This window comes from Leptonychotes weddellii, chromosome 1 (genome assembly GCF_054177405.1).
Source record: "Leptonychotes weddellii isolate Sample4059 chromosome 1, ASM5417740v2, whole genome shotgun sequence".
NCBI classification, from domain to species: Eukaryota; Metazoa; Chordata; class Mammalia; order Carnivora; family Phocidae; genus Leptonychotes; species Leptonychotes weddellii.
The window spans coordinates 32,999,646-33,024,006 of NC_138369.1; the positions used below are offsets into that span (position 1 = coordinate 32,999,646).

The window sequence follows — 24,361 nt, forward strand, 5'->3', positions numbered from 1 at the left end:
GCAACCTTCTCCTGAATGGGAGCTGGCTTCTAAATACAACCCGAAAAATGCCTTAGCACAAACTGGCTGTAATTAATAAGAAGAATTTATTAAAGAAACAAAGAACACTGTCTAATTGTCTCTCCCGACTGCCATGCACTTCATCCCACTGTACTTCCTCTTTCCAGAATACCAGCCTTGGAGCCATAATTGCAAGAACATTATCTATAGGATGAAAAACCAAAGCACTTCTTGAAATCAAACATTCCTTACAACATTTATTTTTAGGTTGGCGACACAGCCAAATATGCTTAATTTCCATTAACCACATCGTCACATGCACATTGAAATAAACTATGTATGTCCCGGGGGGCGGGGGGGGGACAACTCTCATGCATAAGATACCCCATATTTGGCCAGGTTTTCCCCTGTTTCAGGAATTCGTCTCATCTTATGGCCTGCTGATATTCCAGCTTTTGGCACCTCTAACCTTAATTCATCTGAGTACCATGGAAGAGAAATATTTTTTTTAAAAATCGGTTTAAGATGGCTCCTTGGACAGCACGCGTTATGGCAAAGTGGCCTAAAGACCAGTGTAAGTAGTCACGAGAAAAATCATTTAGGAAATACACGGGCCCATATGCAAACTTACTTGGCTTGCTGGCTTGATTCACAAATTCAGTGTTTGATCACCTGGTGGGATTACTACCATCAACTGAAGGAAAAAAAAATCCCCTGCAAATAGTAAAAGTATATGTTGGCTCATGTCTATTCAGCAGATGCCTCTCATAACGTTATTTTCTTTAGAAAACAAACCTCTACTTGCTTGAGACCTTTATACACTCTAGGTCCAAAAAACATAGGAAAAAAAAGCTGGCTTAGCAAAAATGGCATTTACTATGACTGAATTCTATAAAAGGAGTAGGACACCTAACAGGGTAAGAAAGGAAAAGAAAGAGCCCTTAGAAAAAACATTTTTTTTTGAAAAACAAAAATACCACCTGTGCAAATCTAGCAATGCTCTCAAAACCCTTTCTCAGCCCCACAGAAACAGCTCATGCTCAATGCCTTGAAGTTGCAATTAAATTGTAGTAATTTAAGATTATCAGGAGAGCAAAGGGCAGTGGGAGCTCTTTGGAGGGCTTCCCTCCCCTCTTAATGCTCTTCAGTCAGGGGTTAAATGAGTTTCTTTAATGTAAGTACCTTAAAGTAACTGAATCATAAACAAAATTTATACTATTTTCTGACAGCCTGCAATCTATTTAAATTTTATTAACGTGTGCCTAAAATTATTTTTAAAAGACAGAACTCCTGCAATGCCCTGTAAATATTCTTGGCATACTCACTGAAATGTAATCGGTATGATAACAACGAACATTGTCTGAATACACATACTTTTTTGTGATGCAGCGTCTTACAAGATAACATTTCAAAATTGAGTTTGAGTCTTAAGTAAAACACGAAACTAAATAAACAGCACAATAAGATTGGCTGCAAAGAGGAAGCTGGGTTCAAAAGAAGTTGTCACGTCTGCTATATTCTCCCTTCACTTTCTTAATGTGGGCATCGGACGTGCTGTGGCATAAATATATTTGTTTAGGAAATATCACAATTCTTTTGTTAATTTAAACAACTGCTGAAAACAGACATATCCTTCAATGGAGCCTAGGAACGCAAATACACAAGGCCGGGGGTAGAGTCTCAAGAGAAGCAAGGAAAAACTTAGTAACAGAAAAACCATACCTCGGCTCAATATTAACCCAGTCAACTTTTGTTATTGTTGGGACAAATGATTTAACTAGAAAATATTTATAGCATTTTAAAAAACATTACATATTGCACAGAATTGCCTAACAGCATCCATGTGTATGTTTAACTCACATTGTTTAATTATACAATAAAAGATATATCCAATAAAAGCTACACACTTTGAAACATGTTGGGCAGTATGGTTATGAAACTGACATAAAAAAACAAAGTGCTTACTGTGTGATCGACATGTTAATTAAAAATGCAATCCTTAAATGACAATCATTTTTATTCTTCTTTATGTGTTTACTTGTCATATTTCCTACTTTGTTCTACTTAATTAAAAATGACATTTAATTTGGGGAGAGTTTATAGCAAAAAAAAATGTTACAGTTTTTACTCCAGCATTGAAATATAAATACAAAATCTTACAGACATCTCCAGCAATATAACCCCCTTAATTTGAGAGTTAATTTGAATAGTTGATGTTGCTTTCATTATACTTTGATAAACCTGTGAAAACAAAATGCTAAAGTAATTGCTGTTACTACTCCCTTTAAAAATGTAAAGCAGTTAAATTTTCCTAGACAACATGCAAGGACAAGTTACAGAGAACTTGAATAAAAGTAGCAACGTGGTCATATTGAATGTCAATCTAAAAAAAGAGGTTATGTCTAATCTGGAGAATGCTCCCTCTCGCCTTTTTAAATTCCAAGAGTGGGCTGACACAAAACTTCATCACCAGGGATTTTTTTTTTTTTTTCCTTGAGCTTCACATCAGATTTAAACCCTCACATACAAAACCTTGGCTTTCCTGACAAGGCAGATCTTCTAAACTTGATGTGAGAAAACGTTACCTAACTCTAGTGTAGGAGTCTAATGTTGGTAAAAAGAATTCCACTCCACAGTTCTGGGTAGCAAGGCAGCCTCTGGAAGACTTAATATTCATTCCATACCTTTTTGCGTGCATGGTCTTCATAAACAAGACTGTATTAGAAAAATAACTTATTTAGCAACTCGACATCCATAAGGAACTCAAATGCTGCCTAGAGAGGGGCCGAGTATTTCCTTCCAAGTGAGCCTTAGCTCGCACAACAAAGATCAGCATTTGCAATGGTCCATTTCTGCATTAGTGAATATATAGCTTTGCTGCTTGATCGAATAGTCCAGGGTTCTCCATGTAGAGCTCCTGACAACAACCCAGCAGCAGTTCTGTTTGATCTCTCCTGCTTCCTTAATTTGGGTTGTCAAGGTTCAGCAGTTGGAGGCTGTTTACTTTACTTTTCCAAAAAAAAAAAAAAAAAAAAAACTGATTTCTTTTTCTCTCTCTCATACAATGACTAATCCAAAATCTAAGGGGGGGGGAAGGCAGCCAGCGGTAAGATGCTAAATCTCCCCCCCCCCCACAGTGAGATTTTAGCTGACATCTTTTGAATGGTAACTAGTTAAGTTCCTTTTTATATTTTTAATGCTCTTTAATTATGGGATGTTTCAAGTAGAAAAGTCAGGGAGAAAAAAAAAAAAACATTCCAAATCTCTGAAACTGTAAGCCCAATTTTCTTTTCCTGGACTCAAAGAGAAGGGTATTTCCACTTTGAGAATCAAAACTCCAGTGGAATTCTAAAAAAGATTTGATACATTTCTCTCTGGAACTGAAAATAACAGCAACTCTTCTGTCTCAATTATGCAGGCTAATCCTGAGTAGAAAACACCTGAACTCTTACCATCTCTCTTCAAATTCTAGTTAAGACATCTCCCCCCAAACTGATTATCACTATGGAAAAACGAAGGAAAGGAGATAGAAGGTAAAAATTTCCAGAGATTCTTTAATATGTTTTCAGCAGTAGAAAAATCCCTTAAATATCCTTCAGGTTTTTTCAATTCAGCTATTGTGCAAGCCCTAAATCCTAAAGCCCACGGACAACCAAAGGTAAAGTGTAGATGGTTTCAAGGTATAGACTTCTTTTAAAAGGAATACAGAATGCCCTTTCAGCATTCCTGTTCAAAAAGCAGTGACAAAAAAGGAATTCCGAACTTACAAAATACCTGTGAGCGGACAGGAGAGCAACACCAGCCCCTTATAAGTGGGCTGGAGAAGCTTAAATGCAACCAAATGAAATGTTTATATTAATTTCATTATTCTGCCCAAGCCTCAGAGATGAGGGCGGGGGGGGGGGGTGCTGGGGGCGGGGTGTTGGGAAGAGGAAGAAATAAGTTTCATTTCGGGTTTTCTGGTCGAGCAAAAGGAAAATGAATTAAAACGAATGCGTAGGATGAGCCCAGACTAAATCAATACACTTTGTAATCAGCCCGGCAAGGGTATTTGGACACAATGACTTGGAAATAATTAATAGTTATAAGAGGGGAGTGGGGTGAGAAGGGGGGGCGAGAGATGTCACCATATTTTATCGGAGCACTTTACATTCCACGCTAAACTTTGATCTCCAGATTCTCGGATTTAGGAAAGGAAAAAAAAAAAAAAGGAGAAAGTCCAGTATTTCGAAGCACCTACCAGCTTGAGGATGGGCACATTCCTGGCTCCGGGCGCCTCATCCCTACGCTCGCGCCGCCCATGCTGGCGCTTTGAGTAGAGAGCCCCCGGGGGCTCTAGGGTATCCGTTGCCCCCGCCCGCGTTCTCGCCCCGGCGCCCGCGGCCGCCTCGACTTACCCGCAGAGTCCAGGGAGGGAGTGGGAGCGCCGCCTTCACGCCCGCGGAGGAGGCGCCGACAGCACCATGGTCCCCGGCGCCGCTGCCGCTGCCGCTGCCCCTTGCCCGCTTGCTCGCCGCGCGCTCTCTTCCTCTTGCAAACTTTCGGGTTCTGCGGTCGACAAGAAACCAGGGCGACCCTCAGCAAGTCTTCCCGGCGCAGGTTGGGGGAAACTGAGGGGGGGTGGGATAAGTGATTAGGCTGGGGGCCCAAGACAGAGAGGGCGGCGGACTAAGAGGACCCGCGAGTGCGGGTGGACGGAAAGGAGGATGTGGCTTAGGGAATCCCTGCAAGGATCCCGAGACCGGGAAATCGGCCCGAGCCAAAGTCTCAGCACCTTCCCTAGGATCTTACAAAGTTGCAACAACAAAAAAGGAGGGGGGAGGAAGGGGGAAGGGGGTGGGAAAGGGATACGATCGCAGGCGCAAGGTTTGAAGTTACAACTGTTTATTTAGTCCTTATTCTCACAGGGGCGGGAGCTGCGCGGGAAAGGGGGGGGGGGTGCTGCAGGCTGCGATTTCGAAGCAAACACTGGGGAGGGGGCATGCGACTTTGTTTCTGGGCGCGGAGCTCCCCGGCGCCCGCGTGTGTCACCGCCAGTCTCCGGGGACCGAGGCGGAGCTCACAACAGGTGGGGAGGGGGACTCGCCGAGGGCAAAAAAGGAGAAGGAATCAAAGTTTCCGAGCGGCGGTATCTGGGGAGGAGGGAGGCGGGAGGCGGGGGCGAGGGGAGGCGGAGGCAGCGAATGACCGCGACCCCGAGGCAACTGGCAAACTCTCCGCTCCCGGCGCCGCCGCCGCCACCGCCGTCCCCACCCGAAGCGCACGCAGTCCCGGCTGCCGGCTCAGCTGAGTCCTCCGCGGGATGGGGATGGAGCGCGGAGAGCTCGGGAGGAAGGCGGCGTGCTGGCGAGGGATGGAGAGCCATCGGCCACCGGGACAGGGCCAGAGGGACGCGGCGGCTCCCGCGCGTCTCAGGAGAGATCCACGCTTGGGAACCCCCCCGGTACCCCAAGCTTCAAAGGAGAGTAGATCCCGAAAGTATGTGTGGCGGAGGGGAGGAGACCCGACGCGGCGACTCCCCGCAGCGCACCCGGTTCCCACTCCCACCCGTGGAGCTGGCCACGTCTGTCGCGGGCCGGTCCGCGGCAAGGGTGGGTTCTTGGGGTCGAGCGCGCGTGAGGGTGCGTGTCTAGCTGGGGGTGCGCGAGTGTGTGTCCGAGTTTTCTGTGCTCCGGGGAGCGGCGGCGGAGTATCCCCGCCGCTAGGTTCGGGGCCAGGCGCGTGTGGCACCGGGGACGTCCCGAGGCGCGGGGCCCAGGGTGCGGGCATCCCGTCATTACAATCCAGGGGCACCGAGGGGCACACACTCGCGGAGAGCGAAGGGAAAAAGTTTGCTCCAAGTCCAAACTTCAGGCTCCAGAGGCTCCCGGCGCGCGCCCCCTCCCGCCACAGACTCGACCCCGGCCCCGCGCCGGCCCTGCTTCTCGGCTGGCACCCCGACGGCCGACACCGAAAGTTGCGCCAGGCGGCCTGGGCTCATTGATTTCTCTCCCCGCGGCGATCGCCTAGAGCGTAGAGCCAGGCGTGAAGGGGCCGAGGGGAAGACGATTTCGCCTCTCCGCCGCTGCCGCCCCCCCCACCCTTATCTGACTTATGGACATGGACCCAAGCGTGCGGGCGCCGCCGCCGGAGGCCCCCCTCAACCCCCGCGCCGGCCCCAACCCCCACCGCCCCCCCACCCCAGAGCCTGAGCCCGGGCCCGGCGGGGAGAGAGGCTGAGAGGGGAGGGCGGGGGGAGATGCACGTGGAGCCTGGAGGTGGAAAGTTTTTTTTTTTTCCTTTTTTTCTTTTTCCTTTTTTTTTTTTTTTTGTGCTGGTTGTTGTTGTTGTTTAAAGTGGCGGAAACAAGGCAGGAGGCAGCTTGGGAAAAAGTGGAGCAGAAATGGAAAAATACAAACTCACCCGCTGCAAATGGTCTCTCGGTGCAAACTAAGGTGTTTTCGGGCCTTTCCCCGCGCGCGCCCACTCCCGCCCGCGCGCGCACCCCCGCGCACACACTCACTCGCGCACACACGCGCGCACACACGCACTCCCGGACGAGGGCCGGGCCGCCGCGAGTACAGCATGCAACCGCCACACAATAAATAACAATAGATTCCTCCGCTCCGGACTAGCTTCCCGGAGCCCAGCCAGCGCCAGTGGCGGCGACGGCGGCGGCAGAGGCGCGGGGAGCGCCGGCCTGGGGGCGCTCCCCAGCCCGCCTCCCGGCCTCCTGCCAGGGCCCCCTCTCCGCTTCACGCGCCCCCAAGGCCCCCCGGCACCCCCAGAGCGCGAGCCGCCGCGCCCCCTCCCTGGGCCGCACGGGCACTGGCGCCCACCCGGTTCCCCCCGGCCTCCCGGAACAAATAAATAAATAAGGCGCGCGAGAGAGGCCAACACGTCGCGGAGGGAGATGTTGTTATTTTTTGCTGTTGTGCGTCCCTGACGTCACATCCACCTGCTGGGTAAACAACAAGGCTCGCAGCAAAAAAAAAAAAAAAAAAAAATCGAAATTGCCAAAGCTGGGGGGGAGGGGGGCACAGCCTGGAGGGAGGGGGGTTCCCGGGAGATGGGAGTGAGGGGCGTCCAGACTGGATGGGAAAGAGGAGAGGGAGGCAGAGCCCCACAGACCAGAGAGAGGAAGGGAACGCCAGAGCAGTCCCTGGCAAAAGAGGGATCTGGCAAGAAAGACCTGGAAAAATAAGGGGCATGGGGGAGGGGAGGATTCCTCAGAAGATGGGGAAATGGGGGGCCCATTCAGCCACCGGAAAAAAACGAGAGGGAGAGTGTTAACAACTAGGGACGAAGATAGGAACGCGATGGCTATTTGCTTGGTTTCTGAGCTAAAAATATAGAAGGAAAGAGAGAGGGTAGGGAAGGATGTGAGTTTCCTCCAGTTAAAAGTGAAAGTGTTTTGCCATCAGTGACAGTTGAAGGGGGAGGAGGTGGGGGTGGTGTTTTCAGCCCCCTTTCTCCCTCTCTCCCGTCCTCCCTCGGTCTCTCCTCTTTCTTTCTGCACTTTGTCCAATGAAAGGAGGCGAGTTCGGGAGGTGAAAGTTCAACAGAAGGACAAACCCCTGTTTGCAGGGAAACAGAAACCCGCCAGCGAGGGGGTTTTCCCCCTGTATTCCTGAATCAGGAGAGTGTAATGTGGGACGAGCTTCCCCCCCTTCCCTGTCAGACTCACTGCTGGAATGTGTAGTTTGATCCACTTTGGGGGGAAAGTGGCCGCTGCATCAGGAGCTGTGCTCTTGCCACGGTTTCTCTTAGGAAAACGCCCAGGGGCTAGCATGTCAATCAGTAGTTTAACACAAATTACCTGCTCTTCCAGAGATCCGTCACATGCAAAAAGCTCTGTCCAATTCTTTGAAAAGGTGAGATTTTTTTTTTCTTTTTGTTGTTTTCAAGTTTGGTGGAGTTTAGAAAATTTAAGGAGTAAATTAGAAGCCTGAATGAAATGTTTTAAAATATACATATACTTGTATGAAACAAAAGACACTGGTATTTCTTTTCCTCTTTATCAACCCAAATTGAGAAGGAAGACTTCTCGTTTCCAAAATGTGACTTAGAAAGAGATACAGTGTTCTATGGCTTGTTGTTAACAGAAATAATTTTTTTCAGACCCATCACCCCAGATGCTGCCAAACTCCTAAGCTAGCATTTCCAGCTACTGGCTGGCTGGTGTATCAGGCCAACTCTTAATGAGAATGCATTGAAAGCCACTCCTGTGGATTCCTACAAAGTACCTTGGGGGGTGGAGGGGGGTGGGGACAAGTACTGTTCCATTCCTTGAGACCAGCACAGTTGTAGATAATAAACATCCTGAAAAGGTTAGTATAAATTCTTATGGATAATGTCTTTTTACAAATACTGTTAAACATTCATTTACAGAAGAATTCTCAATCTCTATTGCAATAATAGTGTAAGACTACCAAAAAAAAAAAATTGTATCTGTTTTGCAAGCAAAAAAATAAATAACAAAGCCATTCACCAGTGCTACAGAATAAAGCCAGAGAAAGAGAGACTGTGCTAAGGTAATTCCAGCATAAAATTCATGTTGAATGCATGCTGTGCAAGATTCTATGCTATCCAGACAAGACCATCTATTGGATCTTTTAGACTAGAGTCTAGATGAAGAAAATGCATTTTAGTTTGTGCAGAACTTCCTAGCTTTCTAGAGACTAGAGTTCCTATTAATCTTTGATTCGAGACATTAAGACATTTTGACATGCCTTCTATGTTCTAGACCATATAGCAGGCAATGAAGACTGTAGAAATAAAATCCCTGCCCTTGAGGAGCTCACAGTCTACAACCGTCAGTAATAACATCTAATATTTATTGAATGCTTGCTATGATCTAGGCACTGATGAAAAGCTTTATGTCAAGTCAATTCATAGTTGTGACAATCCTTTAACATCACTGGAAATTCCATATGCTGACTTCACATGAAATTAAGTGGAAATCTACAAAGTGGCCAGTCTATGGGGGAGAAAATTATTTTCCATTTCTAAAATATTTATGCCAGATATAACATGTTTATGGTATGTGTTGTGTTGCAGAATTATAACTCAGGGAAATAGCAATTTATTTAAATGTGACAAATTTATTCATAGTCTGTAAAGAACAATTCATGCTCTGATCCTGTTTTCCAGATTGCATGGTGAGCTTTAAAAAAAATTATTAGTATTGCCATACTAAAAAGATCTTTAGGTTGCTACTGATCTTATTCTGCATTTTATCTGCCTCAAATTCTACATTCACTTGAAAGAGGGGGCCAAAGTCAGATTGGCAACAAGTTTTGCAGACAAAAGGAAATCCTGGTTGTAAATCCCATGATATATTGTACTCAATTTTGTATATAATACTGTCTAATGTGCCACCTTATTAAAGAACTCCGTGTCCATTTGGCTTACATTAGGGGGAAACTTAACTGCAGCTTAACATATTGTTCATTTTCAACACTGTCACGTTACATTCATAGGGAACACATTTTAATTTCTTTATCTGTAATCAACTGGAAGTTTCTTTTTGTTAAATTAAAGCAAGAAGGGTTTTTAAATAAAGGGCATGGGGGTAGGACGCCACCTTTTGGTGGTAAAACAAATAGAAATCCCCTTTTCAACAGATGTTCCTGACATATTTTCATTTTAATTACACCAAGCAAAGGTGCTTGTCCCCATTTCATTATATTTGAAGTAACAGGAAAAAACAAAACACTGTAAAGGAAAATTAGCAAACTATACTTAACTGCAGCCAGAATTTCCTCAAAGGTATCAGGCCACATTCATGCCCGGCCACATACTATTAGCTATATATCAGACACGAACTTTGTTCGGCAAATACTTTGTCAATAAATATGTGTGCATTTGGGGGAACGGAAATGGGGTGGACATTTACCACTTAACAAGATACATGAATGCTTTTGTAAGTTTAAAGTTAAACAGAAACGTTAAATTCACCTAATTCAATGCTTCTTAAATAGTTACCATCTTCCTCATTTTTTTGTCATAACATGATAGTTATGGAATAATTAATGTAGTACACTCATTGGACTACAACTATTATGGTAAGTGTATTAAATATCTTCCTTTACGTTAACCTACTTTTTTTTTCTCTGTTACTACTTTAAATGGGAAATCAGGATCGCCCTCCACAAATTAAAAACAATCACAGTGAAAACAGCCATCAACTCCTTTGTTAGAAAGGGAGAGTGGCAAAAAAAAAAAAATTACAAATTACAAATAATTTTCTTAAGGGAGAGTTGCAAATGCTGAAAGGGTTAATGACATGAGGGTCGGAGGAGAATTTTGTCTTCTCTGTTTTTTGAAAAGCTAGAAGGATTGAAATTGATTGCAGGAGTATCGTTCTCACGATGTGATTCAGTGTTTTCTATTGCCATTCCAGTGGCAAGTCTCCTACACTTTGAGAAACAGGCACAACCAAGTATTTCAAATTACAGATTAGGAAACTGAGGTCCACAGAGGTTAAATCGTTCTCCAAGGCCAAATAATTGGTTAGTAGATGGACAAGGATTAGAGTCCAGGTGTCCTGACTCGACACCTTTGTGTATTTCTCATCTTACACTTTCCACTTCACAATAGTGACATGCCACCCATCCTCAGATATTATGCAGCCTGCCTAGCTTCTCAGAAACAGCCAACCTACACACCCCTTCACAGAGAGGGGAGAACCTGAGGCCATGGAGGGTGGAGATCAAGTTCAACCTCCTACTCACCGCTCCTCTCCCCCAGGTATGGGAGACATCCAGGTGGGGGTAACCACAGTGAAGAAAGGAGGGGAAGGTTGGTGGGAGAGATGGGGAGTAGGGGGAAGGGAGAGGTTAGTAAAAGTGGTCAGACTCTTAAAATGAATGCTTACATTCCAAGTTTCCTTCCTAGAAGAGAAGTATGGCAAATGAAAATGGTGTGTTTCACAGTAAGAGGCAAGAGAAGTATTTCCTCTGTTCTGATGTCACTTAATGTCCACACCAGAAATCAACAGAGGATCTCTTGTTTTAAAGTATACAATCTTACCAGGCACTCTGAGGCCAACCACATTTAATAATTGCATGGCTTGAAAAGGTAGTCAAGGAATGGTGAAGACCTCTGTTTAAAGGGGGTCTCCCCAACAACAAAATTTGTTCAGAGGCTTGGCATCAAAACTAGAGACAATATTATATTTTCTGAGGTTTTAATCACAGAGAGGGACTTAAAGAGATTGCATTTCCAGCTTTTCTTTCAAGGGCACAGTTCTATAAACATAAATAAACATGGCCTGCAAATATTTTTAGGTTTTTCTAAATTAGTCCTTGAAAAAGAGATTGCTACTAACTGTACCATATAGTGTATAGCTCTTTGCCCTATGGGTCCCAATGGACTGTTATCCCTGGAAACTACAATGTACAATAAAGTATTTGGTCCAAGTACCTCTACTCCAAAAAGCTATTCTAGTCCCCTAAGCCCTGGACATTCACTGTGCAACATGTTGGTAATTTCAAGATACATAAAGGGAGTATGAGTGGCTCAATCCTACCTTACCACAGGCACCAGAACAATATACAGCCTTGCTATGCAAAATGAGATGTGCTGATCTCTAACATGAGCATGACCTGACAGCATATTAAAAATGCAGACTCTCAGCCCCCTCCTTATACCTACTGGATCAAAATCTGCATTTTAACAACACTGCCCAGTTGAGTCTCACACACATGCAAGTTTGAGAAAGAGATCTGCGGTGCACATAGATCTTATACAAGGCACTATCTCAATCTTGACGGCCTTAGAATACTCAACAGATAGTCCTTTAAGTTGTCTACCATACCCTGTTCCCCAAACTAGTGTCTTTTGTAAACTTTGTTGATTCCTTGTTTTTCAACCACTTGCAAAGTTAAGCCACTAATTCACATATGTAAACCATGATTAATTCCTTTGAAATTAATAGCAGGGTGACTTCTCTCTCCTGTTACCCCGAAGAGGCTGCTAATTGCCTTCCAATTGTTTACTTTTGTATTGTTTGATGAGTGCTCAGAGAAAGATGGAAGATATTCCCCCACCAGGCCAGAAACAAATTCCAGACAGGTTTTGGGAAGGCTGAACACATGCTATGACTACACCTTGTTAGTAGAAAGGCTTTGCTTTCTTTGTTTTGTTTTCTTTTTTATGGAAGGGATGACGCCTCCATAATTATAGGTGTTGCTGTTTAAAACCTAGAATGTTTTCCAAACCACTGAGCCACACCTCCAGTGGCCCATGAACCATCTTGGTTAGATTCTCTTTCCAGTTCTCTACACAGTTTATAAAGACACATCCAAGCAGCACTAGATTTACATTAAGTATAACGAGAGGGAGGAGGAGCCCATCCAAGTATGGCTGCTTCTTGAATAAACATGAAGGAACCACAGATAAACCTCACAGCTGATGGTTAATTTGTATTTGAAGTTCGCAAAAAGACTATAGTCACTTCACCTTCCTAACCAGACAAAAGGTTACTTTTGTAACCCCCCAAAAAATAATTAAAACTATTGTAATACTATCCTAAGGCAGTATAATTAAGTCTCTGAGTGAGTAATTGTGTACCTGAATTCAAAATAAGATTTTACATGTAAAGCAAAGTTCTGATTCTAATCTTTGAGAAGTCTTTTGGCTTATATTTAGAATCCACAAGTGCCAGCTCAGCATTATAATAGGCATTGTTCCGTAGGGCTGGAGACAAACTGTGTTTGTATAAGAAGGGAAGTGAGGCACGTCTATCCATCTTCAGGAACAGTGAGGTTATATGTTCCAAACTAGATCGCAGAAAGGGCTAAAGAATATGAAGCATGGGGATATGCTGATATTTTTGTTATGCTAAGCTTAGGGTTGTTTTTTATTGTTGTTGTTGTTTTTCAGTAATACTATAAAATATTCCTTTTCCCCCCAGGATGTTCTTGAGCCACTGTTAACATGGAAAAGCCATACAAAGTTTAAAAATCTGATATCCCCAAGGCTAGGATGAATCCAGTGGTTAATGGGTTGGAGTTGAAGGTATCCGTATTGACAGTGCATATATATATATAAATATATATTCACAAATCAATACAGAAATAAATCCATGTGAATATATGCATTAGTTAGCATTCCTGCATGTATTTCCTAGGTCTGTCCATCGAGAGGGGCTACAGGCAATGACACCCCACTAGCACCCAGACCTTGGTTGCTAAATACCTTTCTCCAATAAAAGAAATCAGGGATCCTTAGAGAACTAGTTAATTCCAGGTTGGGGTACAGAAAATATAAGATAAATCCGCGGCATCTTGTGGTACCAAAAAGTGCTAAAGGAGGTGTTTAAAAAAAAAAAAAAGGCTAGGATGAGGTGGGGAGAGACTTAACTAAAAAGGCATTGAAGCCAACCTGAGAGTTCTCAGTGCCCTAAGTTGAGACGTCTTAAGCAAGAAATCACAGTAGTATTGGATTATAACCCAAAGAATGAAATAACACATGTAAGTCCATGCTGATTATATATATATATATATGCACACATATGTATACACACTCACATATATGTATATATATGCACACTCATATCCATATATCCGTACATCGGGAACTGACAACTCTTCCTTAGAGAGGATTGGTGGAGCCCAGCAACTGGTGTTTTAACAAGTTTTAACAGCTGATGCTGATGCCACAGACCAGAGAACTCAAGCAGGAAATTTAAATTGAAGTGGCTTGCATGGAATTAGAAGGAGTGGAGACTGCGGCAAATTGGAACACATAGGCTTCCATACAAAGGGGCAGATGCTGACTGCTATCAACAAGAAAGCAAACTCAGGGCAGAAAGAGTTTTTGAATTTTCAAGAGTGGCAAGAAATCCAGATTTTTATCCAAATAGTCCTCAGTTTTAAAACTCTAGGTAGGCTGATCACAGCCGAGAGTGCAGGGGCATCAAAGTCACAGGCAGCCCCTGTGCAGCTCCTGTCTTTGGGGAAACTGAGTCACCATGTCAGTTCAGGATGACAGGGTTTGTTTCTTAGTGAGCAAGGTAAAAACAACCAGAAGAGAAAAGGGAAACTTGGAGAGGACTGTGACTTATTCTTAAATTCCTTCCCAAGCATTCACGAGTCACCCCGAACATCCTGGTAAGGAAAGCTGGTCTCTGCTCTCAATTGTTCCTACATTCTGAATCATTTGTCAGCAGACTCCCAATTTCAAAATATCAGCCATAACGTCATTATTTAGAAGGCGCTGTTTTTAGCAGGATTCTTTGTTCCTGCCCAGAAGAGGGAGTTCCGAAGTTTTACTAGGGTATTTTATTCAAGGAGTCCAGCGCCAGGGCAACCTCCTTATAATAACCATTATTACTACTCTCCATCTGGTCTGTCGTGAAGAAAGGCATGGCAGAGAGTCCAGTTGGCTTTTGTCTTCTCTCTCCTGAGTCCAGCCTCACCTGCTCTTGCTACTCACATCAGTTGACAGCCACACACGGTAAAGTCCCTTCCCTCAAGAGGAAGACCTGTAGTGAGCACGAACAAGGTGATGAGATGAGTACCTTAAAAGCAACATAAAAGGCAGAGTGAGCAGGAGCGTCTAGAAAGCCAGTAGAGCGAAGGGTGGCTTGCAGATGCATCTTATGAGATAAGTAGGACTGAGATAGTGGAGTTGTTTTAATCCAGGTGTGGAATCTGCAACACTCAGGACAGTGGTTCCCAAACTGCTGTGCCTAGGAATCATCTGGAAATCTTAAAAAAAAAAAAATACTGAAGCCATTCCCACTCCCAGACCCTGGGATTTAATTGCCCTAGAGTATGATCCCAGCATGGTGAGTTTTAAAAGCTTCCCAGGTGATCCTAATGTGCACTGGGAACTTTCGACCTGAATTGAGCCGGAGGACAGGAGGCCCAGCCATCTCTGCCAGGGTAAGAGATCTAGCGGCCCTAATTCACCCCGAACACTCTGAACTTGCACTGTGGCCAGCATCCAATCGATTAAACTAATTCCCCAAAAGGGGCTAGAATAGCCGTCTTCAGTGTGGTCTTCAGACCCCATGCGTTAAAATCACCTGCGTGGAGGGGCTGGTGAGTATCAGGATTCCAAGCGCCCATTTCAAACATGCTAAAGCCGAGTGTTGGTGAGCGGCCATGGAAATAAGCATTTTTAGAAGCTCACCAGCTGGTTATGATATACTTTAAGGTTTGGAATCCTTCATGGGGATTTACAATTGTTACCTATCCTGGGACTGTTTCCATTTCAAGGGGAAATCTTGAAGAAGGGCAAGATGTAAAACAAAGGAACCAATAAGGACATCATAGCATTGTCAAAAATTCCTAGAAGTCATGGGGTTTAACTTCCTGCCTTTTCCACAGATGCCTCAGAGCTAGGCAGGGTAAGATCTTGGTTCCTGGCAGAGTCTTGGGCATCCTGTTTGAAAATCACAGCACCATGCTTATCACTGTATTGCTTTGGACAAGTTCCTGAACCTTTCCCAGTCCCCGTTTGCTCCTTGGTAAAACAGCAGTAGTAACTGCGCACATCTTACAGACTTGCTGGGAGGAAGGAATGGGAGAGTACATGGGCGGTGCTTAGCCCAGGGCTGGGCGCAGGGTCAATGCTCAACAGATCTTAGTGCTTTTGGAAGTGGCAGAGCTTGATTCAAGACCCAGGAATCCTGACTCCCTGTTCTCCAGGTTTCAACTGAAGGAATTCTAGACCTCAGAGCTTGGAAGGAGAGAAACATTTTAAGTCTGGATTTTCTCCGTGCATTTCAAATCATTCTACTTGGGCTGCCTGCCCTGCCCACTTCTGAAACCAGGTCTGCCTCCTAATTACTAATTCTTGACGCAAGAATAAGTGGGGAATAATTTTTTTTTTTTTTTAAGTCAGAACTGAAAAACAGCAACGGGAGAGAGTTACCTTCCCAGGCAGGGACAATCTCATGAATTGAATGAGGCTCCTTCAGATCACTTTCTCCACCTGAGCCCTAATGACTTATGGAGGCAAATAATTCATTGATGTGGGGTGAGGCTGGGGAGATGTTTTATACATTGCAGGATGTTTAAGAACATTCCTGGCCTCTGCCTACTAGATGCCAGTGACACCCACAGTCGTGACAACCAAAAATGTCTCCGACATTAGTCAAATTTGCACTCAGGACAAAATTGCCCTCAGGTGAAAATGACTACTCTGGGTGCCCCCAGGGCAGGCAGGCAGGACTCTGCCTGGGCCACCAGCATTCCTCTCCCTGCCACTGGTGTTTATCTGATAAATAAGGAAGAGCAGAAATCCATTTCATTTCCATCTGTAACTGAGTAACCGAATCATTTTCTTTTCAAAACAGAATGGCTTTAAGATGAGGCCACTTGTAACTCAAACAGAGCTCAAGGTGGGCTCCACAGCCGAGGTCAGTCGCCACCAACCCCTTTCCAGCTCTGACAAATCTCTTGGCAGCAAAGCTTGCTCCATCATGATTAAGCAGACTTTATTAGAGTCCACAACTCCATAAACAACGTCAGATGTGTTGTCAGTCTCATGGCTCTCAGTCTAAAAACAAAACGCAATAAAGGAAGTGGCGATGAATAGAATGAGAACTTGAGGATACTGCATCTCAGAAGATGACGCATGGGATTTAAATTAGGCAGAAACTTCATCTGGATGTTCTAATTAAAATTCCCCTTCTTCTGGGAAGTCCAAGGGCATTTGCATCTCAGGTGTAGGGAGCCAGGAAGCTTATTACATGGAGGGGTCAGTGCCTGTCACCAGCCCCACCTTCTCCCTGCTAACGTAGACATTCCGTGTGTTGCTCCTGAACAATTCATGTAGCCCAGCTGTTTGACAGATCAATGATGGAAATGTCGGGATGATTACTAGATTGATAGAACAATCTGGAGAAAAACAAGTATTTGTTTCCAAGGCTTTTGCTAACCTTGGCATTTTGATGGTTTTACATCTAGCACGAGTCTAAGGATGCAGATCGATTTTTGAGGAATCATCTCAGAAGAAGCAGAAGTAGGCATCTGCCACGGTCCCTCACACGAGCAAGTCTGATTTCCATTTCATTCAGTCATTCATTCAACAAATATTCCTTGCATGCTACTTTGGACCAAGCACTATTTTAGACATCAGGGAAGAGGAGTAAGTGAAAGATAAAAAATCTTTGCCTTCATGAAGCTTACATTCTACTGAATTTCTTAGTGAGTTATGTGTAATTTTTCAACTGAATTTTTTTAAGAAGAAACCAGAGGGGGTAACCACCGATGTAAACCGACCAAGTCCACAAAAAGAATGCATCATGTGGGAGTTATCACTTAAACTATAAGAAAATACCAAATAAAACTTTTGTAGATTTTGAGGCAGTGATTAAAAAGAGAAATAAATGAATAGCAAAGGTAGGACGGTCATTAAGAACCTACACAAAGAAGTTTGAAGGTTGATTTACCACCAGTGGAAAGATCAGGCCATTCTGAAAACCTATCTGAGGCTCCAGCTTAGCTAGAAAAAGGATATAGGTCCTAGGAAGATTCAGAAAACCAAATGATGCCAAAATATGTGTTTTGGGGAGGGAGGGAGAGAGGGAGAACACACCACTTAGTGGCAAGTGAGCTGTGGCATTCCACTGAAAAGCGTTCGGAGGGCCCATAGAGACATGGTGGAATGAAGATTAGATTCTGGCACACTTACAAGACTCCAATTGGCACAACAAAACCAGTCTTTCCTCCAGGCAACAGAAAATAGCCTCTTCTGGATGCTTGTCTTAGGACACAGAACAGCAGAAGGTAGAAGAGGCCAATCCAATCTTCTTTGGTTGTTCCAGCAGGTGCTGGGCAGTGTGAATTTTATGCTCAAGGGGCACCAATTGTGCATTTTCTGGGTCAGAATTCAGGGGCTAGAATTCTGGAGAAGAGATGATAATGGTCTGTATAATTTATATTGTCATCCCCAAGGAAGAGGCAGCATCTGAGCTCCAAAAGAATCAAGCAAGGCTGGCCTGTTCGCCTCATGGATCTCTGTGCTGGCTGAAAAGTCACGTGTTTCTGAATGTTTGGAAGGGAAGTGTATTACCCAGTTGTTTGTTTGTTTCTATCTTCCCTATAAACAGTTTGGTCTCCTGGGGAAAAGAAATAATGTGAACAGAGAAAACAGACACACACATATACACACTCTGTCAAAAATGCTCTGCTCCAGGATCCACTGGAGTCAGATTTTTCTAGGGCAAGGAGACTTAAAGAGGAAGACTCCAGATTTCTCAGTTTCAGGTCCGGTTAAGTACTGAATAATATGTGTAAAAAACAAAAATTACAGGGGCTCCTGGGTGGCTCAGTCGGTTAAGCGTCTGCCTTCGGCTCAGGTCATGATCCTGGGGTCCTGGGATCGAGCCCCACGTCCGACTCCCTGCTCGGCAGAGAGCCTGCTTCTCCCTCTCCCTCTGCCTGCCACTCTGCCTACTTGTGCTCTCTCTTTCTCTGTCAAATAAATAAATAAAATCTTTAAAAAAAAAATTACAGCAGCTCTTTGGTTACGTGGCAATGTTAGAATTGGCCTTTCTGTTTTATAATGAGTGAAAATATAGCTTAGGATTCCATCCTGTCTAGCATCCTTACAAATTCTTCTCTCTCTCAAATTTGCCTGTGTCAGGACTGCAGTCTTTAGGAAAATATGATTTTATGTCTATTTTATGTATTAACAATATGGTTACTCTATGCCTTTCATGCTGAGTAGGGGGATTGGAACCTTCCCCTTGTTCTTCCCTCTAGCCGGCATGCCCTTCCTTAAGCTCTTTGCATGGCTAGATCTCTCTAGCCTTCGGGTCTCAGTTAAAAGGACACCTTTTTTGGAGAAAACTTCCCTGACCTCTTCTAGATACAGCCCTTTCCTCCTCCAAAATTATCTACAATTCTGACTTGTTTTCTGGTTTGTTTACTTATTTATCCAGTGGCTCTGTCCCTAGAAATAAGCTCCATGAGGCCACAGACTTCTCTGTTTTGCTCACTACACATGCCTCAATGGCATATCCTGTGTCCTTAAATATTTGAGTGAATGAATGAACAAACAAATGAGTGGTCAAGTGACAGGATCACTCTGTCACCAGGAAACCCCATCTCTATTGGCCCTTCCTTCCTCCACTATAAAATCATGGTAATAACACCCAACTCAGAAAGGAGAGATTGAAATGAAAATGAAGGTTCCCTTTACAGGGCCCCCAAAGACAAGAGTGGCTGTGCTGAGCAGGAGATTCTGGAGGCCACCCAAGAGGGCTGGGAGGGAGTCCCAAGGAAGTGAGCCAGCTGGGTAGGGTCTTGGGAGCCACCGCTGGGATCTCTGCTCACCTGAGAGGCAGCCAGCCTCAAGCCGTCTAAGTCAGCTCTAGCAGACAATGAGAAACTTGGGGCCCTCGTGACCTTGTTGTCTCCTTGCTCAACATATGGATTTACACGTGTTCTTTCAGGCTGCAAGTTTCACCTGGATTCCATAATCACCAAGACCTTTTCATTGTATGAGCAGAGACACAGGAGATCTTTCAAAGTTATTTAAAAAATTGGAAATGTCTGCCATAGGGAATAAAGCCAGGTAAGTATCAGATTCAGAAGTGAAGCACATAATGCATAACTATAAAATAATGCAAATGAACACACACACACACACACAGATCTGAATTTATGGTTCCAAATGTGTACAGTACCCTTAAAAAGTATTCACCTTCAAGATCTCTGCACTTATTCCAACAATGATTCCATTCATCACACCATGTTTGGTTCTCCCTTTTTGGAATTTCCTTAAGAAAATGAAGACACTGGTTAAAACATTGCCTCTTATGGTAAATTTTATCCACGTGGCTCTGTCTGATTTTTGAGAATGACCAAACAAATTCAGAGCATGCCTTGGGGTTGGGAGGGGGGTAACCAAGTGGGTAATTCCTGGTGTTTTTCTGAAAAAATGAAGCCTGGGTTTCTTCTTTGGTTCAAAAAGAAGCCCTAAAGATAATAATTAAAAGTGAAATTTAAAAGATGTTTCACTGGTTTCATCATTGAAACAAGCATATAACTTCTTAGGTAGGAAATGTTGAAGGACGACATTCTTTCGGATCTATAACACGTAATATGTTTATTTAAAAATTCCATATGATGACTAACAGAACAACCTTATATGGGAAAAGTAGCTTACAAATGTGTACAACCCCCACTTTTAAATAGCCACGTGTTATGTTAGGAGCTCTATGTTTTGATTCTGGTATCTAATATGAGAAATTACAAATATAATTCCTGTTGCTTTTCAATCAGTCATAAGCAAGATCAAATGAATAGGAGGCAGACTGTTGTAAACATAGTCACCTGTTTTATAAAAGTCACAGGACTACATAATCCTAATTTTTGATACTTTTTAAAAAACCATGGTCAAAGCTGAAAATATGGAAAACAGTAAGTATAAATAATAAGAAACAAACACCAGTAATCCCATCATCTATAAATAATCAAAGTAGACATCTGAGCACATATCCTTCCACACCTTTCTCCAGCGTGTATGTGTTTGTGTATACTATAATCAAATGGCTTAGGATGGATGGCCTATTCTGTCACTTAGTAGCTGTGGGTTCTTGGGCAAGGTACTCTGTGCCTCTGTTCCCTCATCTGTAGAATGGGAAGAATAACGCTAGCCTTGTGCATCATAACAATTACATGATATCGGAACATTAAGCTCATAGCCTAGTGTCTAATGCATAATAAGCACTCAAATTAATTATACCCTCATTTTTATTATTATACAATTTGGATTGTAGCTATTATCACTGAAAATTAAATTATGAACATTTTCCTTGACATTATTTTAAATTCTATTACAAAAGCCTAATTAAAACTTGGAGCTATTCATCTGTTACTCAAAACTATCCACAGGTTAGTAAATAGAAAAACTTGTAACCTGATATGAAGGCAGAGATGTCAAAGTCACTGATAGCTGATATTAAAAAAATAATAATAATAAGATTCCTCAGAACGCAATCACAAAACCAATGGAATTAGCATCCCTGACAGTGGTTTCAGGCACAAATATGTTAACCTTAAAAAAAAAAAAATTTATAGGTGAAGTTCAGTATTTTTCAGTGGTTCTTAACTGAGGGAAATTGTACCCCCCAAGGGACATTTCTGAGTGTCTGGAGAGGTCTGTCATAATTTGGGGAGCAGGATTACTGGCATCTAGTGGGTAGAAGCCAGGGATGTGGCTAAACATCCTACACCGCCCAGGACAATTCCTATGGCAAAGAAACCTCTGGCCGTTTAAATGTCAGTAGGCTGAAATTGAGAAACCCCGTCTAGTCCTAACGAGCTTGATTATCTCAAGTCACTTTCCCTAATAATGAGGGTGATGATGATGACACGTCCCATTGATTGAGCATTGCTGCCAAGCACTAGGCTAAAGGTTTCGGCTAGGTTATTCCAGTTTTACCTACCCACAGTCCTAGGATGTATTTTCACACACTGTATTGGTGAGGACAAGCCCAAGAGGATGAAGAACTTGACCCCAAATCACACCGCTAGCAAGTGGGAGAGCTCTAGGTCAAGCTCATGTCATTTCACTCTTGAGCCTCCGCTCTCAACTCCAATATCCCTCGGCTTCACCCTGAACTTCCTCATGTCTCCAGATGTGTATAGAGATATGTTATAATCTTCTGTAGAGATTCCATCCCATATGCCAACTCCATTGGCATTTTAACAGGAGCTTGGGATACCAAGTAAAGGGATGCCAGTAAAGATTGCGTGGCTGTGGATGGCTCAACAACAACAACAACAACAAAACCCCAAAACAAAAAACACGATCAATTACTGATGTCTGCTACAGGCATAGGAGGAAAGAGTAGTGGTATTTGTGGCACGTATTGATCTGTGGACTAGATGATCTTAATCTAGGTCTTTCCTAGCGCCAACCACCTATGTTCCTATGTTTTCTTTTCTCCACCATGAACAGCACAAGAGCTCTTGGCCAAAAGCCACATGCAGAACTGTGTGCATCTAAGGGAATCAGGGACTGAGCAGCCTATTGCAAGGGCTTTATGCACTACACAGTTTTCCCTGGTTGCAGGAAAATGGCTGAAAACTCTCAGGTCCTCACCTACATAAGACAGAAAACATCAAAATTCATGAAAATCACAGCACACCTCCAACCCAGAGTCAAAGCCAAGAACAAACAACTTTGGGATTGGACTGATTTCATAAAATAATCTGAGTGACTGAAGTAAAAAACAGCGATGGCTATGAAGTTTAGGGAGGCCAAATAATAATCTACTACATTTTTTTAAAATTATGCAATGTTTAGCAAACTGAGATCATTGGGGGGGAAAAAGAAAAAGAATCACACAAACTTTGCTAAACAAAGTCACATACCAACAAACATTTAAACCACTGTAACCAAGATGAGGAACTGAAGCTTGTTTTTAGTTACAAAGATCTGAGGGATGGAGTGGGAAATAAACAAAAATCCAAGGGGAAAATCATTAATAAGATACCCTGAACTATTTTCCCACAAGTAACTTCTTTTTAAAAACATAGAAAGAAAAGCTATACTCTCTGTTAAAAAAGCCAATGTCCTGCATTCCTGTCCAAATAAAACCTCTTTGCAAGCAATCAACCAAAACTCTGAAATTCCACTGTCATAACATTATGTCTGTGGGGTACCACTTCAGAATATCTTCCAGAAAAAAAAAAAAGGAGCTGGGTAATTAATATAGGGCTCTGTAATGAAGGGGAAAGGAAAATTAACAACATAAACCCATCTGGAAAGAAACTACAAGAAAATCTGAATTTATATCCTTGTAGTGAGTGTATCATGTCAAGGGCTTCCTGTTTACTAACAAAAAGAACAACAACACACACACACACACAGCACCCACATCAAGTTTTCCAGGAAGTTAGATATTTAAATAAAACAACATTTGGACTTCTTTCATAAAAGCAAAGTAATTTCTTCCTAAACCACCTCAATTTTTGATGGATGAACTGGTGCTGCTTTATTACGGGAGTGGAAAATTGATTCTAAGGTATCACATTTCTGTCTGACTGAAAGATTCCAAGGCATATGGAAATAACACAAGATGCAATACATAATTTTTTCTTATGAAGTAAGCTATTTTTTTTTATCAAATCGTCTTACAAGCAAAATAATCCATCTCCGTAACCCAAAAGCAAATAAGTATTGAAAACTCTAGTTAAGTAAGATGCATTTTACTAATGTCAAGCTTAAGGCAACTCAGCGAGAGATGACAACACTGTACTAAATTATTTACATTCGTGACATCTTAGCTGTGTCTACAAGGCACCAAAACATTGTGATGAAAAGAAAAAGTCAGTAATTGCTCAGATATTATGTCTAGTCACCAGCAGCTGGAATTTTCTCAGTATTGGCTTTCTCTCTCTCTGAGTATTTTTCAAAGTTCGCTGAGCGGGCTTTTCCCACCGCTTCTGTCTGTCACCTCCCACCCCCCGGGCCCCCAGGAGCTCCTTGCTGAGCTCCTTGGAGGCCTCCACACAGCCCCATCTGCTAACTTCCTTCCGGTGGGCTGTCCCTCGCCTTCCCCGTTGACAGCTAACGGTGCACTTGGAGAGAACCCGGTTCTTGTCTCTGGGAATCTTCTTAATTATGATCTTTTTTTTCCTGTTCAAAGACTTTGGCTCTTCCGTCATAATTCTAAGAGTTGAAGAAGAAAAATCACCTGGCTCTCTTCCCTTTTCCTCCAAATGCTGCTCCCACCTCAACCTAGAGACATAGTTTCTCCTGTAAGTGAAGGCTTCCCCAAGCCCCAGGTCTTTTTTGTTGTTGTTTTCCAGATGAAAACCTTCCATTTAGTAAGCACCCACAGAATTGCAAGCGTCGTACAAAACATTAAAACACTTGTTGATTCTCGGGGCTCCTGGGTGGCTCAGTCGTTAAGCATCTGCCTTCAGCCCAGGTCATGATCCCGGGGTCCTGGGATCGAGCCCCGCGTCGGGCTCCCTGCTCGGCGGGAAGCCCGCTTCTCCCTCTCCCACTCCCCCTGCTTTTGTTCCTGCTCTCGCTATGTCTCTCTGTCAAATAAATAAATAAAATCTTTATTTAAAAAATAAAACAAAAACACTTGTTGATTCTCGGGGCTCCTGGGTGGCTCAGTTGGTTAAGCGTCTGCCTTCGGCTCAGGTCATGATCCCGGAGTCCCAGGATCAAGCCCCGCATCGGGCTCCCTGCTCGGCGGGAAGCCTGCTTCTCCCTCTCCCACTCCCCCTGCTTGTGTTCCTGCTCTTGCTATGTCTCTCTGTCAAATAAATAAATAAAATCTTTAAAATATATATATGTATATAATTGTCTTAGAACCAGAGGAATTGAACTATAATTGAGTTGTAATATTTTTGTTCTATGCTGGGGCGCCTGGGTGGCTCAGTCGTTAAGC

At 43.4% G+C, this 24,361-nt stretch overlaps 1 protein-coding gene across 3 annotated transcripts in view; it reads right to left on the minus strand.

Annotated features, from left to right (window-relative positions):
• Positions 1-24,361, minus strand: part of EIF4E3 (eukaryotic translation initiation factor 4E family member 3) — a 485,705-nt gene that overhangs the window by 343,707 nt on the left and 117,637 nt on the right. For all 3 annotated transcript variants that reach the window (XR_014145501.1, XM_081820769.1, XM_081820761.1), the window contains exon 7: positions 4,398-4,548. Coding sequence is in view for 2 of the 3 variants with exons in the window: in XM_081820769.1 (XP_081676895.1) it covers positions 4,433-4,548 (116 nt within the window). In the remaining variant the exon portion in view is untranslated. The remainder of the gene's footprint in view (positions 1-4,397; positions 4,549-24,361) is intronic.